The 19,064-nt window shown below is 46.0% G+C and overlaps 2 protein-coding genes across 4 annotated transcripts in view; one reads left to right on the plus strand and one right to left on the minus strand.

Moving 5' to 3' along the window:
• TDP1 (tyrosyl-DNA phosphodiesterase 1) overlaps positions 1-2,871 on the minus strand; it is a 64,840-nt gene extending 61,969 nt beyond the window's left edge. For all 3 annotated transcript variants that reach the window (XR_005064319.1, XM_037031222.1, XM_037031221.1), the window contains exons 1-2: positions 2,776-2,871; positions 60-628 (exon numbers count right to left, since the gene is read on the minus strand). Coding sequence is in view for 2 of the 3 variants with exons in the window: in XM_037031222.1 (XP_036887117.1) it covers positions 60-621 (562 nt within the window). In the remaining variant the exon portion in view is untranslated. The remainder of the gene's footprint in view (positions 1-59; positions 629-2,775) is intronic.
• A 1,666-nt stretch (positions 2,872-4,537) lies between these two features.
• Positions 4,538-19,064, plus strand: part of EFCAB11 (EF-hand calcium binding domain 11) — a 130,731-nt gene continuing 116,204 nt past the window's right edge. The window contains exons 1-3 of the mRNA XM_037031602.1: positions 4,538-4,720; positions 5,262-5,357; positions 8,679-8,724. Coding sequence (XP_036887497.1) covers positions 4,646-4,720; positions 5,262-5,357; positions 8,679-8,724 — 217 coding nt within the window. The 5' untranslated portion in view covers positions 4,538-4,645. The remainder of the gene's footprint in view (positions 4,721-5,261; positions 5,358-8,678; positions 8,725-19,064) is intronic.

Below are 19,064 nucleotides of genomic sequence, written 5' to 3' on the forward strand. Positions count from 1 at the left end.
CGGAGACGGCTCTGGATGGGCACCCAGGTTTCACTGCTCCCCACACCGGTGCCGCTTACCCTGGATATGCAGGGCTCCAGAATTATACTTGGGCTTAATTCCCGAGACTCTAGTGAGGTAAAACTGGAAGGGGTTCCCTCTACCCAGCATGTCCCAAATGTCCTGGCCTTCCCTCGACGTTTCGTCCTCGTCCTCTGCGAGCGTGTGGCGGGCAGGAGGGCCGTGATTTCGAGCTCGAGGGGCAGCCCCGTCCTTGGGTGGGGCAGTGTCTTTCTCCTCTTTGACCTCCGCTCTCTCAGCTGCCTTCTGCTGCGTCTCTGGGGACAGCTCATCGTCACTGCTGGAGAGACACCAACCCAGCTCTTCCTGGGAACTGCTCTTTTGCCTTTTGGGAGGTGAGACTTCTGAGGCCGCATCTGCGTTGCTGAATTTCACGGGTGATAGCTTCCTCTTGTGGGCGGCTTTCCGAGCCTCGGAACAGGTGTACCTAGGCTCGTAGGCTGCTGGCTGCCCAGCACAGGGGGGAAGAGAGGCAGACGGATGGTCTGGTTTGGGCTTTTCCTCCTCACTCTCATCACTACTCGATATTGTCCATTTCCCATAATCACCTTCCTGAGCCATTATATCTCTGGAAATGAAGGACAGGAATATCGTTATTTCCCATTCACTAGGACACTGGTAAACAAGCTTCACTGCTCTCAGATTCCCTGTCATGGGAGTGTCTACAATCCATACGACACACCTGACACCTACCAGATGCTGAGCCTCGTAACCAACATCAGCTGCTTTGCAGGTGCTTAGGGGCCCATTACCAAACTCTGCTATGGAATTTGGCAAAGAAAGTGACAGCAAAAACCCTGGTCACCTTCTCCTCCCCTCCCTTAGTCTTTCAACCTAGATCTTGTTCTTAGACGCCCCAGGGGTTGAGCCAAAGTCCAAAACAAAACAAAAGTGTTCATTCTTGACCCTGAAGCTTCCAACTGCTGGGTTGGCGTTCAGGCCAATTTAAGAAGTTTCAAGAGTAATTTTGAGGATGACCAAATTTTTAGTCAAGGAATTCACATAGCCATCCCTCACTGAAGCCTAGAGCCTGAAGGACTTCAGTGATTATTTCTTCCTCCCCAAAGATGAGCTACTTACCATAAATCTTAAGAAAATCCTCACGACTGTCATATGATCGATTCTGTATATACATTACCTAGAAGTATATACTTCCACGAGCAGCCAACTAATGTAATAGCTTACTGTCCTGATCCTAAATCAAAATGCTAATTCCTACAAAGAACTTGTACTGAAGCAAAAACATTTTTGCTTTGTAAACCACACTGTCTAATTTCTACTTTCTCTGTCTCCTTCTCTGTCGAGGAGGCTGAAAATCTAAAGGAACTCTCCCACCAATTTCAACTTGAAGCTTTAGAGCTTTTATTAAGGACCTGAAAAATCTGTGGATGCGAATGAGTACTCCTCTTAAAGCTGCTCCCTCTTAAAGCTTCCTCTCCCTCTCCCCCACCACACCACACCCAGTTGCTGCTTACAGTTTGCAGAAAACATCAGGAGGGCACGGGAGTAAGGCTCCTCCATTTGAGACCCTCTGGGGCCTTTTAGTGGGTAAACATGGGCCCTGATTTCAAATCCAGCCATTACTAGGTAGCAAATGTGCACAGAGACAGGTTACTTAACTGCTGAACATAAGTATCCTTCTTTATTAAAGGGGCATCATACCTACCTTCCTGAACTCACTCATCCAACAGGCTCATGGAGCAGCAACCATGTGCCAAGCACTGGGAATAAAGAGTTAACCACAGACAGACGATTTCTGCCTAAGAAGAGCTAATATATCTCAGGGGGGGGAGAAAAAGCCCCACAGAAAAATAAACAAACAAAAAACCAAGATATCTTTACAGACATTCCTTACGTTTTACAGGTGTGAGACAGAATCAGGGATGCCCTTACTTTGGAACACTCTGAATCAGTAATATTTAAGTGAGATGTGGAGGATGAAAGGAAGCAGCAGCGGTGGGGTGAAGCAGTATCCCAATTAGAGGGAACCCAACCTGCAAAGGCCACGAGCTGGCAATCAGGCTGCAATAGCTGCAGAAGCAGAGGGAAGGACTTCGTCAAGCAACACAATGGCCCAGGGTGAAGAGGGTGGGGAGGAGTAAGGCCTGTTAAAGATACCGGGTTTTACGCTAAGAACTGTGGGGCTCCACCAAAGGGCTTTAATAAGCAGGGGAGTACCTTGGTCCTATTTACCCCTTTAAAAAAAATTCCGTTCCTAACAACTCTGAGTGGAGAATGATTTAGAGGGAGACAGAAGTCCAAGTGAGGAAGCCCCTGCAAACACTAGGGGAGCTGCCTGATGGAAAGCCGTGGGGATGGAGTGAGTGGATTCGGGGTACGTTTAGGACAATAATGACAGCTGCTAACTTTTCTGTGCGCTTACCTAGGGCCAGGCACCAATCGAAGCGCTTTACCAGGGACTAACTCATTTCACTTTCACATGAAGTCTACACCAAGTACCATGGCTGTTCTCATTCACGGGGAAACTGAGCACAGAAAGGTTAAGTGTCCGGCACGGGGTAAATTCACAATGAGCTCGCTATCATCCCTAACAGCGGAGACCACCCACCTAAGCACGCCGAGAAGCCGGACGGAATAAGAACCGGGGCAGGGGGAGCCCTCACGACCCCACTCCCGCAGGACTCGGGTTGCAGCGCCTGCTGCTCACACCTAACAGGTACTGGAGGAAGTCGAGGCCTAAGAGGGGACCCTTACCTAGTGTCTAGAAGATGCTCCGCTTCCAGCCCCGCCGGGACCTCACGACTTCGCGGGATCCACGCGGCCCGCGCACTGCCACCAGGAAGCAGCACAAGCGCAGNAGCACAGAAAGGTTAAGTGTCCGACACGGGGTAAACTCACAATGAGCTCGCTATCATCCCTAACAGCGGAGACCACCCACCTAAGCACGCCGAGAAGCCGGACGGAATAAGAACCGGGGCAGGGGGAGGCCTCACGACCCCACTCCCGCAGGACTCGGGTTGCAGCGCCTGCTGCTCACACCTAACAGGTACTGGAGGAAGTCGAGGCCTAAGAGGGGACCCTTACCTAGTGTCTAGAAGATGCTCCGCTTCCAGCCCCGCCGGGACCTCACGACTTCGCGGGATCCACGCGGCCCGCGCACTGCCACCAGGAAGCAGCACAAGCGCAGGCCCAGTTCCCGCAGCCACCGGAGGCTCCGGAGCCCGGCAGCCGCTCGGGATCCCGCCCCTTCACGGTCCCGGCGCCTGCGCGCCGTTCAAACTCTCCCGGCCCCAGCGAGCACCTCGCGGCTGTGCTTCGGCCCCTTCGCCTTCCCCTTCCGGGACGTCCGCCGCTGGGTCCCAAAGACCGCCAGATCCAAAGGGTTGCCAGGAGCTCTCCCAGCAGGAGGCGAAGGGGTGACTTGGTGTCTAGGTCTCGGCTCACCTCCTGGCCACTTCTCTCAAAAAAGAACACAACACAAGACAAACAAACTAAAAAAAAAAACGGAGAGAGGAAAATAACTGTTACTTCCTCTCAGTTAATTAGCAAAACTCATCCTATTTACTGGAATTCTCGCGGACAGCTTCAGGCTCTCGGGGCTCGAGTCTGGGGTGTGGGGTGGGGGTGGGACGGTGGTTCTAGAGGCCGAGAGAGGACCAGCTTGAGCTTCGAGGTGGCTAAGGGCTGAGACCTGTGTCCCGGGAGAAGCGGGCTCGCCCGGGGCGCAGTGTTAAACCTGCTGTAAAATACAAGGTTAAATGAGCTCCCCTCGGAATCGACCTCGAATGCCCGTTTCTTATTTGAAACCGCTGTGTATGTCTGAGTGTGCGTGTGCTTTTTAATCTTACTGATTTGCCTGAAGAAAGAGAAGTCTAAGACAAACTCCGTTGCAAAACGGAGCCTTCCCCATACTGCTTATCTTTAATAAGGATGTTTGCGATGGAATTTGGGCTCAGTGCTGTTTGTACTACTTACTCTCGGAGTTTCTTTTATACCAAGAGCCTCTCCCGGAGGATTGAATAAAGTGACTTGGGTAAATGTCCTCACGGTTCAGTTGGTTCGTCTGCTTTGTGCCAGACATCGTGCTACGTGCTGGGGATACAGGGAGGGCGAAATGGACCCCGTGCTGCTGGAACCCAATGACTTGTTTATCTGCACGTGAATGCTGGACTTGGCTCGTTTTGTTCCATTCCTCCTACGCTTTGTCCACACTCTTTGTGTCTCCTGTAAAAGCACACTGTGGTATGCGGCAGTTATCAAAAGTAATTTATTGCTAAGTGTGCGGGCGGAGAGTCATTGAAGCATGACTTGGGCGAGCTGGCTCTCCAGCCGCGCGGAAGGAGTTAAAGGGATCAGACTCCGCGGAGTCCAGCGCCCGGGGCGGACCCCAGAGCCCCTCCGCCATAGGCTGTTCCCAGGAAACGTCCTTAAACAAAGCCTCTGGCCAATAGAACTGCGGTACCAACCCCAGTGGCTTGCGGACCGTCCAATGGGAGAAGACTTTGGAGGTGCTCGCCCACGTTCAGTTTCACGAGCGGGAGTGAGCTTGGTGGGTGGTCTGCGTTTCCTTGGGCTCTCCCTTCGGAGGTCGCTCGTTTGTCTTGATTTGGTAGTGGCGGTCCAGATGTTCTTCTCCCAGGTCGGGGCCCGGCCGAAGACGTGGGAAGCCAGCCGCTCAGAACACAAGAGATGGGTGGAAGTAGGTGTCTCGGATTTTAACTGGACTCGGGGCTCTCACTGCGGTCCCCCTTCCTGCGTCTTATTGGGTCTCGTTGCGTAGATAAAGACTGCTCTGTCAATCCAAAGTGTCATTGTTGATGCCTGAGCCTAGTGCTGCTAGGCTCTGGCTCCCTGTCCTGTGTTCTGGCTTCTAAGTCCCTTCTGTTCTCCGCTACGTAGTCCAGTAATGACCTGGCTCTCTCCTCCTCCTGCCTTTCAGAGCAGGCAAGCCCCTTTTCCTCAGTTTCCTAATTCTCGGACCGAATTTTGGGGAGAAATTATCACAAAAGTTTGAAGGAGTTAATTTGCATCAGTTTAGCGATTAAGTCATTGCAATTTCTGAGGGGTAAGTTTAGCCCATAATTAAGATTTTTTGAGTATTAACAGTGAGATGATGACATTCCAGTTCCAAGCCTACTGGTGGGCCGGCAGGTTTTGGAAGTTCAAATTTAGACTAGTAAGAAAAATAATAGAACAATTGAAAGGTTTCTGTCTTAACTAAAGATATTAATGTTCCTTAGGTATTCAAAGTCTGTGATGAAGATAACAAAGGCTACCTAAGCAGAGAGGACTTTAAAGTTGCTGTTGTAATGCTGTTCGGGTACAAGCCTTCCAAGGTACAGCTTTCTTCCTGTGTCTGGGGATGGGGCAGACGATACAGAGCTCTAATGATGAATGGATTCTCGTGGTAGAGCGCAGAGGGCTAGCTTAAGATATTTATAAGGTTAATCACTGCCTTGTAAGCAGTTTCAGAGATGTGCCCGGTGCTGAATTTTACTCATTTTTTCTCTAGAACCCAACTTAGGGATGCATTAAGAAAGCCATCTCACTAGAGCCCATGAAATATGAGCTGCTAGGAAGGTGTGAAGAGGTTAAGGCTGGGAGGGCACGGAGGAAGTGACATGCAGGGATTTTTTATTCTTTAAATTTTTCTTTGTTTAAATTATAGAGGTGTTACATTAACATACTAAAAAATTCAAGCTGCAGAAAAGTATAAAGTTGAATGTAAGCTCCCCCCGCACTACAGGATCCCACTTACAGGTCACCATTATGAAGTTTCTTGTGTATCATTCCAAAATTTCCTCTGCAAGACGAACACGTACATGAAAATATCACTGTCTTTTCTGATTTAACAGTAGTTAGTTGAACATAAAAGCACCCACAACCACCCTGTTAAAAATATAGTTGCATAGTATTCTTATTACCCAGTTTCCTGGTTTTGGTCATTTAGGTTTGTTCCCCTATGTTTTGTGCCTACAGACATTGCTGCTGTGGGCAGCCTTTTATATCTGTATCTGTGCTTGTGAGTGTACATCCATGGAATAAATTCCTAGAAGTACAAGTCCTAGGCATGTCTGAAATGTTGTTGGACCTTGGTCTCCAGGAACGGTGTCCTTAGTTCACTAATAATGAGAGTTGAGCTGAATTTCGATGACTCTCTGCTTTAGTAGGGCCAGTTTCCCTTTCCCCCATCTTTGTGCTGTTACATCACATTCTAGAAATGGGTCCCTCTTGTTAAGCTGCTGAACTGGAATTAATCTGAGACAAGGTCTTGTCCAGGTTTAAGAGACCCAACTGCAGTCATCACGCAGAGGGAGCACTCAGGACTCTGCCGGCAATGCTTTTCCCTCATGTCCTCGTTAGACCAAACAGCTTGGCAATCACGTTGACCTGTTGTTGCGCATGCGGGGGCTCTGTGCACGCCCAGCAAAGCCAGGGACCACATCACGTCCCACTTCTCCATCCTTCACTATGCTTAAATGCATCGCAGCTTCACGGTAAATATGGTCTGTGACCATATGAATACCCCAGGTGGGCTCAGAGTGGTTCAAGTACAAGGCCGAGTGTCCGTTATTGAGTGGCTGATTACAAAACTCAGAGGCGAAGCCAGGACTGGCTCCCGGAAATTGCAGCTCTTGTGTTAACCTGCAGTCATTTCAGCTGGAATTTTAAAGCAGGTCAGCTGAGCAGACTCGGCCTTTGAAGCATGGCTTTAACTGCGTTCAGCTGGAAAGATATCTGGTCTCCTGCCTTTATCACGCTGGAGTCCACTTGGTTGGTTTTAATTTCGGAATGTAAGTGCGGAACTTAGTGACAGGTATGGTGGTGTGGTAACTTCTGTATGTATGTACACTCCATGAAATTTAACAGGTTTTAGCTTTTATTTTCCTACCTGGTTGAGGTTTTGGATTGTATTTTTTAATCTAATGAAATGTTTTATTGACTGAAGATCACTAAACAGTAAAGAACGGGTATAGCAAATCACCTATACACTTACCAAGCATTTGTACAATAAAGTTTTATTAAATAAGTAACACTTAATGTGTACCCTGTGTGAAATTTAATAGGGTTTTTTTTTTTTTTTTTTTTTACTTTTCTACTGGGTTGAGGTTTGGGTTTTGGGGTTTTTTTTTTTGAGTATTGCATTTGAGTAAATGAAATATTTGCTGACTGCAGCCGTGAAGCAGTTAAAACACTCATGTCATAAATCACATGTGCTTATGCAGTCGTTTACCCAGTGAAGTGATTGTGTTCCTATTTCATAAAAAGTATTTGCTACTTGCTAGAAATAGAAAGATGACTAAAACGTCGACCCTGTGTTGCAGTTGTTTACAGTTTAGTGTCCAGAGACTTACTAAGAGAAGAACAAAAAGCGAAGGGCAAGGAGGAGGGAGGGTCCGACTCTAGTGACAGTCAGAGTCTAGGGACAACTGTAATGGGAGTCCCAGTGTCATTGAGACTAGAGGAGCTAGATGGACCTCTGATAGGGAGTGTCTGGGAGCACTTTGTGGTGGCGGGAGAAGATACGCCCTTACGATTGATTGGACGCGGTGGCCACGTCCAGTCAGTGGTGTGACACCAGGACTGAAGCAACTGTGATGCCACCAAGTACGAAAATGTGGGAACAGGTTTCAGTTAAAAGTCAACGAGTTCTGATGGGGGCACATTAAGTTTGAGGGGGCCGTGAGCATGTGAAGTGCCTTCACTCACTAAATACCGTGCTGGCGCTGGGGTGTGGCAGTGAAAATCTGCTCTCAGGTTGTGCTTCCTCACTGTGACATTGGAATCTGAAATGGGGGGGGGAGGCGAGGGCCGGAGATAGACCGGGGACTCCTCGGCTCACAGGTGGTAGCTCAACACCAGACACTGCGTGGCATTGCCCAAGGAGAGTGTGCCCAAGGAGAGAGGTGGGCGGTGGTCTGAGGGTAGGAGACTGGGGAGCACCATTTAAGAGGGGAGGCAGGGGACGCCCTGAAGAGGATGCGGTAGGAACCCTCTGGGGGAGGCCGGAGGAAACAGGGAAGGGTTGGGCGTGGAACCCAAGGTAGAGAAACCAAGTCAGGTGCTGTCAAAGTTCTAATTCCATGCTGTTCCACACTGTATTATATAATATTTAGTGAAGGCAGGTCCCCAAACTTTATGTGCAATGTGTGAGCAAATATGTTTAAAATGCATAGACAAAAAAGTTTGGCCAAAATGATTATGGCTTTCATCGGATGGCTGATTTTAAAACCTGTCTTCATAATTTTTTTATACTTTTCAAATTTTCAACATCACGTTTCTTTTACAATTGGGGGGAAAATAAAATAAAACCATCTGGCCCATTGTGACAATTTATATATTTGTGTAAAATGGAAAGGTCACCTTTTAGGTTATGCTACATTTGGGACAGCCAAGTCCATTTTCCGTGCTTACTCTGTTTTGGTCAATGGAGTAGAGTTTTGGGGTCATTAGAGCCTGTAGCAGATTCGTCTGGTATCTTACAGATATTGATGAAAGAGTGAAATGACTGTCATAGCTGTCCTGTGACATTGTGTGCCTGCAGGGCCCAACAGAGTTGGTTTCTCCTAAAATACAGTCTTTTCCTCAGGAATTAAGGACGTGCACTGTGAAAAAATTTGATGAAATTTTATGCTCTATTCTTTCTTCTTTTCTAGATAGAAGCCGATGCCGTGATGTCTTCAGTAAATCCAAACACTTCTGGTAATTCATAAAATTAATACTAACTTTTTTGTATCCTTATTTAGACATTCATGAAAGTAAAACTGAGAGGAAATATAGAGACTATAAAGCATTGTGTTCTGTTTTCAATGCTTTGTTCTGCTTCAAAGAAAGAAGTTTTGGTTCTTTTCATTTTGATTAATTCATGTGTTCATAAGTATATATTTATTGTAGGAAAATTTTAAACCATTGAAAAGCATAAAGAAAAAAATCTCACTTATAATTTCAACATCCAGGGGCTGATCTGAGTTTCCTGACGTGAGCAGCTCAAGTGGCACTTACTGAGATGGGAAGATTTGGGGTTTGGAGAGACCAGGAGTTGCGTTTTGAGACGATTCAAGCCATGAGATCAAGGCACTTGATCTGTATGAACATGGAGTTCAGAGCAAAGCCGTGGGCTGAGGAAACCAATTTGGGAGTCTTCAAAAGTCTTGAAGCCACGGGAAGGGATGAGATCTCCTCTTGAGACAGAGGGGACTGAGAACCTTAGGAACTGTAANAGTGGCACTTACTGAGATGGGAAGATTTGGGGTTTGGGGAGACCAGGAGTTGCTTTTTGAGACGATTCAAGCCATGAGATCAAGGCACTTGATCTGTATGAACATGGAGTTCAGAGCAAAGCCGTGGGCTGAGGAAACCAATTTGGGAGTCTTCAAAAGTCTTGAAGCCACGGGAAGGGATGGGATCTCCTCTTGAGACAGAGGGGACTGAGAACCTTAGGAACTGTAACGGTTAGAGTCAGGTTGAGGATGAAGAAATGGAAAAGGAGAGTTTGGAGGGGCTGATGGGCAGGATTGGAAAATCAAGTGTTGGATTCAAAGGCAAGGGAAGTGGGTGTGGTCCACACTATGGGATGCAGGGGAAGAGTCAGTAGCATAAGCACTGAAGAGGGTCCATCATCATTGGCAGCCTGAGAAGCGTTCGGTGACTTGAGCAAGAGCAGTGTCTGTGTGGGGTGATGGCAGGGGCCAGGCCAGAGGGGGTCCAAGGTAGACAGAAGTGAGAAAGCGTGGCAAGTCTTCACTAGGACCTCAGTGGCTATGGAGCAAGAGCAGTTTTGCTGTTATTTGTTTTGTTTGTTTATTTACTTCATAAAGATGATGTCTCTAAACTTAGCGGAATGATTTAGAGAAGAGGGAAAAGGAAGATGAGAGCGAGAGAGACAAGTGCCTGTTGTTTGAGGAGTAGGGTCCAGAGTGCACTGGGTTGGCTTTTTAAACATTACTTTTTTAAAGAAGTTTGAGGAGTAGGGTCCAGAGTGCACTGGGTTGGCTTTTTAAACATTACTTTTTTAAAGAAAGAATTTAAAGTAGTATAGAGAATAGCTGGATGCCTTTTGCCCAGATTCACTTATTGTTAACATTTTACCCCATTTGTTTTCTCATTGGCACTTCCTGTCACTCTATCCTCTCTTGCCCCACTGTATATAAGGCAACCTCCCATCTATTCTGTATCTACCAATTATGCTTCTTAATCCCTGTACCGTTTCTTCCCTTTCTCCCTTTCCCCTCCCAGCTGATAACCCTCCAAAAGATTTCCATGTCTATGATTCTGTTCCTGTTCTGGTTGTTTGCTTAGTTTGTTTTTGTTTTTGTGTTTTTAGATCCAGTTCTTGATAGTTGTGAGTTTGTTGCCATTTTATTGTTTATAGTTTTGATTTTCTTTTTCTTAGATAAGTTCCTTCAACATTTCATATAATAATGTTTTGGTTATGATGAAATCCTTTAGCTTTACCTTGTCTGAAAATATGCCCTTTGATTCTAAGTGATAGCTTTGCTGGGTAGAGCAATCTTTACTGTAGGCCCCTGGTATTTTCATGACTTCGAATATTTCTTGCTAATCCTTTCTAGCTTCTAAAGTTTCTTTTGAGAAATCCGCTGACAGTCTTATGGGAACTCTCCTTTAAGTAACTAACTGCTTTTCTCTTGCTGCTTTTAAGATTCTGTACCTTTAACCCTTGGCATATTAATTATGATGTATGGTGGAGTGGGCCTCTTTGCATCCATCTCCTTTGGGACTCCCTATGCTTCCTGAACTTTCATGTTTATTTCCTTCACCAAATTAGGGAAGTTTTCTTTCATTATTTTTTTCAAGTAGATTTTCAATTTCTTGCTCTTTCTCTCCCCCTTCTGGCACCCCTATGATGTGAATGTTGGATTGCTTGAAGTTATCCCAGAGGCTCCTTACACCGTCCTCATTTTTTTGGAGTCTTTTTTTCTTCATGTTGTTCTGGTTGGTTGTTTTTGCTTCCTTATGTTCCAAACCATTGATCTGATTCTTGGCTTCATTGATTCTCCTGTTGTTTTCTTATAAATTGTTCTTCGTTGTAATTGGTGTATCCTTTGTTTCCGACTGGATCTTTTTAGCACAGTTGAGGTCCTCACAAAGTACCTTGAGCATCCTTATAACCAGTGTTTTGAACTCTGCATCTGATAGATTGCTTATCTCCATTTCTTTTAGCTCTTTTTCTGGAGTTTTGTTCTGTTCTTTCATTTGGGCCATGTTTCTTTGTCTCCTCATTTTGGCGGCCTCCCTGTGTTTGTTTCTAGGTACTAGGTAGAGCTGCTATGACTCTCTGTCATGGTAGCATGGCCTAATGTAGTAGGTGTTCTCTAGGGTCCACTGGCACAGCCTCCCCTATTACTTAAACTGGGTACTTGAGGGGGCTCACTGAGGTGGGCTGTTATTTGTTTGAGAGGATTTAGGAAGTTGTGAAACATGATAAAAACAACAGCCATTCATATGGAAAAGCTACTTTAAACAAGTGTTAGCCAGGTCAGTGAGTCTCAGATACAGGCACCCACATTCTGGCTCTGGGGCTCTGTGGGGGAGGGCTCAGAAAAAGGACAGTGGCCTCTGCCTGCCTTTCTATCTGAGATAAAGCTGTCCCCCAGCTCTGGCCTTGATGCCAGACACCTCAGTTCCTCCCTGTGTGCCACTGGTGCCTTTCAAGCTGCTACCCTGGTGCTGGAGCTCAGAGGGGGTGAGTCTGAGGAAGTCCATGTGTGGGTTCTTTAAGGGGAACTGCTTGGGACTCCAGAAGTTTCTTCCACTGTCTCAATCCCCACTGGTTTCTGCAGCCAGAAGTTATGGGGACTTGCCTTCCCGTCTGTGGAACCCTGGGCTGGGGGTGGGGGATGTTGCCTGGTGTGGGGCTGGGACTCCTTGCTCCCAAGATTTCCCTCCTGGATTTTTATCCACCACACGTGGATGTGGGACCAGCCTGTTCCATGTCACTGCCCCTCCTGCCAGTCCGGATGGATGTGATTCTTTAATTCCGTGGTTGTTGGACTTCCATGCAGCTCGATTTCTGACAGTATTGAGTGATGTTTGTTCTATAGTTCATTGTCAGTTTGATGTGGTTGTGCAGGAGGCGAGCTTTATTTACCTGTGCCTCCCTCTTGATCTGAACGTGAATTTTAAAATATATTTCAAAAGGTTATAGGGTGTATTAGTCAGTTGAGAAACTCGGGGAAGGTGGGGTTTGAGAGATGAGATCAAATGTAGGCGCTTGATACCTTCCTTGAAATGACTGGGAAAAGGATCTCCTTCGTTCAAGCTCCAGTCTTTTCCCTTCCTCTTCTGGTCTTGCTATCAATGTCAAATTAACTTTCTCAAAGCACCATTTCACATTTTAAAGGGATAGACATACAGCCAGGGCACTAACTCTCTAACTAGCTTTAATATGTGTTCACTTGAAAGGGAACACTTTTGGGAAGACGAAAGGGAAGACCAACATTCAAGAGGAAAATAGCCATCCCAGAGGGAAATCACTGCTGAGCTCTGATTACGGCTAACGTATTGTTTTTCTTTTAGAAATTTCAGGAGGCCCTTTCAGCGACATAATTTATATTGAAATCTCTTTTTTTTTTTNCCTCTTCTGGTCTTGCTATCAATGTCAAATTAACTTTCTCAAAGCACCATTTCACATTTTAAAGGGATAGACATACAGCCAGGGCACTAACTCTCTAACTAGCTTTAATATGTGTTCACTTGAAAGGGAACACTTTTGGGAAGACGAAAGGGAAGACCAACATTCAGGAGGAAAATAGCCATCCCAGAGGGAAATCACTGCTGAGCTCTGATTACGGCTAACATATTGTTTTTCTTTTAGAAATTTCAGGAGGCCCTTTCAGCGACATAATTTATATTGAAATCTCTTTTTTTTTTTGAGGAAAGAGGGTTTATGCACAGATTCAATGTTTTCCCCAGTATATTATCTCTCTCATTAATGTTTTGATCTTGAAGAAGAGCTGCAATGTTGGCCTTGACTTTCTGGGAGCTGTTTATTCAGGTGGTCAAGTCTCCTGGGTTCTTCCTGGTGGCTGTGGCCCAGGAATGCCCCTGCTAGGTATGGCTCTTCCATCCAGACAAGGTCAGGCCACATCCTCGCATGCCACCCCCTGGGTTCTCTGTGCAGTGCCCAGTGGCTGCCCAGCCTCCTGGGGGAGGTCCACACCCACATCCTGGAGTGACCAGGACTTGGCAGAGTCCTGGTGGTGCACACATGTCACACAGAACCTAAACCTGGGTGTCCAGGTCCTGCTTTCCAAGAGCTTCCGGTCTCTGAACATGGGTCGTTTCTATAGCGGTTCCTCGTGAAAGTCAGGAGTGAAGAGTTAAGTTAAAGCTATTGGCAATAAGAGTAGAATGTCTACTGGAAAGTCGTACGGAAGAATCTGAGGGCAGCCAGAATGAGGAGCGAAAAGGTGCTGAAGACCTTTTTAGTGCTTATAACACGCACCAGGAACTAGGGATTACGTCAGTGGGAGAGAAAAACCACGCCACTGGCTCGAAGCTGCAGCAGACTGCTGTTGGGGTTGGTTCTGGTTGTGGCTGACTCTTCCATGGGGCTTTGTCCCATCACGCCCCTTGTTCTCTGTGATGCAGCTCACACCTCCTCTAAGTACAGAGAATGAAAGAAGTTTGCAGCTAGAAGAACCTAGAAATGTGTCCTTCGTTCCCTTGGTTAAAATGAGGACATTGGGTTTCACAGAGGAATAATCACCTATCTTAATCCTGGCATTTGATGGTTCCTTAAGGTTTACAAAGACTTTTGCGTGTGTTGCAGTGTTTGTTATTGTCACAGATATTACACCTATGGCTTCCCAGTGCCTACCGTGCCCAGGCTCTGTGATGTCCAGGGCTATTCAGGGGGATTTAAATTGAAGGCAGCTACTCTGTGATAGGAGGATTATACCCATTTTGTAAGTTTAAAAGGAAACCCCGAAGCTTAGAGAGGTGAAGTGGTTTGCCCAGGTGGCACAGCGGGCCAGTGAGTAGCTGACCACAGTAGTCTGACCTCCAGGCTCACCCTGTTGGCCATTCAGTAAACCGTTCCCCTGATTTTGACAGTGCCGGGAGCCCGTTTGGCCGCTTATTGCCGTGGACTTGAGGCCAGTGTTCATTCCCTTAGGAACTGACTTAATGAGTTGAAGGCGGGGGCGGGGGGGTGGTCAGTACACAAAAGGCAGGTTCTGCGTAGCTCACAGGTGGGGACGTCTAATTTGGTTCTGTGCTTCTCAGTGTTCTGCGCAGACAAGAAACCACAACCAGGTGTAGCGATACGCATGGTAGAAACTTTTCTGGAGAGACACCGTTTTCCCTGGTGTGGGAAATGGTCTTATAGTGTCTGTGAGTGGACACGGATGCCCACGAAAACGGTTCAGTAAACACATCAGTGAATTTTGTATGGCTGTTTCCTAAATTTCTTCCCTGTGGGCCCGTGGTCCCGTGCCGGGCACGCCTATGCAGTTCCACGAAAGGCGAAGACCACGTGTGGTCTCAGATGATTGGGCTTCACTGTGGGACACATTGTAGAACATTTTGTATAAAAAGCAGCTGCTGAGAAGGGCATGGACGTTGTCCACCGAGCCCTCCCACAGCCGCCTCTGCATTATCCCGGATCCACGTGAACTGCGCCCGAAGGAAAAAGCCAGAGCAGAGTACGTCGGAATTTTGCTGCAACTGGGTAATTAGATTGAGGGTTCCCCCCTTTCTGTTCCCTCACATTATTGCTCTTTTAGAACAGTGAACATATTTTACTTAAAAAAGAAAAAAGCCTTCTAGGAACTTCTGACCTTTAACTTGAATGATGGGAAAATCAGGGAGGTTGATTTATCATGAAGGTGATTATGGACTGTTTGACTGAGTCGTGCTACCCAGTGTCAGTTTGCTCGGAGAGTAGTTTGTGGATACTGAGGCAAACGGGCAGTTGGCTTGTGTGCTTTTGTTTATCACTGTCTTGTCTGATTTGTTTTTGAACCAGGTGGTTTACTATTAAATATATTCTTGGCCTAGATTTAATTTTCCTTTTCTAGTCTAAGTTCTACATAAACAGCCACGGTCACAGTGTATCCAGCGTAACTAAGTTTTGTTTGACTACAGATTTTATATACATTGAGGTTACCTTTTCTTGGAACCATAATCCTAGGACTATTGTGTGGTATTGCCCACAGATTAAATTAATAAATAAGTTAGTTTATCTATTTACCCACTTAGAGGATGCTGAGTGCATTGTGGGGATAGGGAAAAAAGAGCCACTGTGACCTAAAGACATTTAAAAAAAATGAAATATGGGTTAGGGGAAATGAAAGAAGTATTGTCACTTCTTTTATGGCCAGATGTCACATCCATCCTGGAGACAAGGAAACCTCTAAGAATGTAGAGGAAGCCAATGCTCCCTTCCCGAGCAGGCATGGGCTGGAGCCACCCTGGGAAGGACGGGTGGGATTGGAAAGGGTGGGGAAGCGAAGAGGAGAGCGTAGCCCGTGAATGACCCCGGTGCAGGCTCCAGCCTCGAGCGTGTCCTCTGGCTCCTGGTGCTCGCTCTCTGCACCTGCTGCCCGTGCCTGGTGGCTGTGGGGCCCAGCGGGAAGTTAGACTTAGCCCCTGCACCCCACGGCCATCGAAACATTGCATGTTACATAGACTTTGCTGAGGCTTTTTTTATGGTCTAGAGAAGGGGCTTTACCACCCACTCTCCACAGCAGGCGTGGAGAGGCTGGGTTAGCACGTTCTCCAGTGTGGGGTTCTTCCTGCACTACCCCCCGACCCCTGCCTTGGGAGTTTCTCACAGACCCTCTTCCTCCCCTCTGTCTTCCCTCAGGGCTGAAGTTTCTTCTCCCAGGTCCCTGTCGCTCATTTTACAATATCCCTTCTTCCACGCCCCTCAGATTTGCATACCTAAAGCTATCAGCTGCCGTACGGTTAATAACGAACCTAACGGAACCGGAAACATTGGAATCCACCCTCCTTGGAATACTTTTACCGGTTGCATCAGCAAGGAGTATAGTGCACTTGTTCATGAATTGTGTTGGGCAGCATAAGCTGCGCTCGTAGAAGTTGGGGGTTGGGAAGGGGGTTAAGGGCCAGGACTTTGCACTGTTAACACGAAGGAAGCTTTGAAGGTTTATGAGCAGGAGATACACATAATACTTGACAGAAATAAGGTTTTATTGGTTCAGATTTCTCTATTGTACTCTAACCTGTTTCACTCTTTCTTTTCAATTTCCACCCAAAACGATAGTAAAACTTGATTTCTCCCATTAAGGATGATTCTTTTCTCTTCGATTCCCTTACTCTTATGCAAGAAGCTGAAAGGAAGCGTTAGTCCTCGGACCGCACTCGCCCAGTTCCCCGGGGCAGCTCCACGTCACTGACGCCGCTTTCACGTCCCGTCCTTACTGTGTATACATATGTTTTAAAAGATGAAAATTTACTTTTTAAAAGATTTTATTTATCTTTCAAGAGAGTGGAAGGGAGGGAGAGAAACATCCATGTGTGAGGGATACATCTATCAGTTGCCTCTCGAGTGTCCCCTACTGGGGGCCTGGCCTGAACCCCAAGCATGTGTGACTGGGAATCGAACCAGTGACCTTTCGGTGTGCAGGCCTGTGCTCAATCCACTGAGCTGCATCAGCCAGCACTGTCCTTACTGTGTTTTTATGCGAACACATTTTATCCTTTCTTCCCCTCATGGCCTCCAGAAGTCATAACCTGAATTCTATTTCTCAAACTAGAGAAGGCTCGCATTATACCTATTGCAAGGCTCCTCAAGCCTTTTAAACCTGTATTTTCAGGCGTTCTTCAACCCCTAGGAAAATTAATATGTGGCATTATGAATGTGAACCTTCCCCTCTCTACTCAATCTAAGGCCAGATTTAGCGTCTAAATAAGCTGGCATTTTTATTGTTTTCTCTTTTACTCTCCCCAGGTTTATTGCAGTTTCTAATTTAAGCTCACTGTGATAGCCCTAACTTGACCCGTGCTTCATTTTCAAGAGCATTTCTCTGTGTGCACAGGCCCTGAAGCTTAGACCTATGAACTACAAAAAATATATACATGATGAAACTTTCAGGGAAAATACTTATATAGTTCTATTGGACTTTTTGAATCTATCCACCCTGTAGTGAAAGATGATTATCCTCCTAGGAAACTGATTAAAAACAAAAACATAGAAAATATAAAATTTCCTTGTCCATCTCTTTATGTGAATATCTATATCACATGCCTGAAGTAGTGTGGGAAGTGAAGTATATGTGAGTGTATTCATTGCAGAACGTGAAAAGGGTCCATTTTGCCAAGCGTGGTTTATGAAATGGAAGGAAATGTTTTCAGTGATATGGAAAGTGCAGAGACCAGCAATCTCAAAGAATTTGTCAAGGTCGTTGGTCCCCGTGGTCTTTAAGGTGTGATCCTTGGGTCCTGTGGGGACACTTCTGGGATCACTGCTTGCCAGGGAATGGTGGGGAGCCCACCTCGCTCCAAATCGAACAGCTGTGTTCATCCGCTTACACATTAAGCTTTCCTACAAGCTGAAAAAAAGAAAAAGTCGCAAACTACTGATAGAGTCCAATTGCCCAGGTGATTTCTGAACACCGCCTGCAGACAGTAGTAAGAAGCTCAGATAAACGCACAGGTCCATGGTCCCTGACATTGTTGGGATCCTCAAGCTGTAACTACTGGCATGTGTTTCAGTAACTGATTGGTGAGAGGTGTGCACGGAAGACCCGAGGTTGCATTTGAGGTGAGAATGCTTTGGACATGTTCCCTCTAGGGGTGGGCACTGGTAATGCAGGTCTCATTGTGTTTCGAAATCTGATGGCAGCAGAATTATGAAAGTCTTTGTGAAGTGGTAGTTTTTGGTTTGAATATTGTAACAGCAGGTGGAGCTAGAGGGAGGACCGCTATTTCTCAGCCATTTAAAGAGCAGCAGATGCATAAGACATGAGCTTGCACTTGAGAGCTGCAGGAATAGCCAAGCATTACGCAGTGGCTTTGAAAGTGATCTTAACTACTACAGTGTGGGAGCCAAGTTGGTGCAAAGTTCTGGGTCCTTTTCACAGAAGGGGTTTGCATTTGGATATGTGTTGCCATGGAAGATTAAAACAAGCTAAGGGCATGTGAGGTAGGGGACAGTGGGGGAGTGTTTACATGGTGTAATACTACGTGATGACTTCTAGAGTATTGATTTCCAAAAATAAGGTGAATGATCCTGTGGGGAAATAGTGCCAGTGAACTTGATTACATATTTAAAGTTATTTGTGTTGTTAGATTGTTTCTCTCTTTAAGTGGTGACAACCATGCAGTTGAAATCCACATTTTCACCTAGGAAAAGCTAAAGAACATCTGCTTTTTATCCAACATCATTATGAAATGAAGACCTGGCTACTTTATAGCTCCAAATACCAATGAGTTTTCTGGATATGTAATTTAAAAGATATCACCACTCATGTATTTTTTGTGTGTGTGAATCATGGCAATGAACCAGGAAATTGTGCTTTTTTTCCTTATCATTTCCCTAAATCAGACGCAATGACAAGAGCAAATATAATGCATGCATTTCCTTTCCTCTGAATTTTGTTTATTCATTTTTTTACTATATCATATGCATTTAGAAATTGGGGTGTCTGAAATGATGATTAATTTTGCTGGCTTTGTCAGTCAAAAGAGACCTACTTTTGGCATTTGTTTACAAAGTTACAAGATCATTTCAAATAGATTTTAATGCCTTTTGCTGAAACCTAGAAATAATATTTCCCTATTATTTTATTTACTTATTCCCAAACATTATGAGGGCCTCCTTACCTGCAAGGAGTCATGCTAAGCAGTGGCGATAGAATTTTGAGCAGTAAACAGTGCTTTCCAAATAAATTACTATAGGAGCCAACGGAGTCTGTGAACAGAGTCATAGAAAAGGAACTCCAGGGAAAGAAATCAGGGTAGCTTTCAAAGAGGAGGTCGGGCCCTCGTTGCATCTGGAGGGAGATGTATTGGGTTGGCCAAAAAGTTCATTTAGTTTTTTTCCCTATGGTGGTTCT

This window comes from Sturnira hondurensis, unplaced genomic scaffold (genome assembly GCF_014824575.4).
Source record: "Sturnira hondurensis isolate 20B ecotype Veracruz unplaced genomic scaffold, ASM1482457v3 Scaffold0021143, whole genome shotgun sequence".
Taxonomy (NCBI): Eukaryota; Metazoa; Chordata; class Mammalia; order Chiroptera; family Phyllostomidae; genus Sturnira; species Sturnira hondurensis.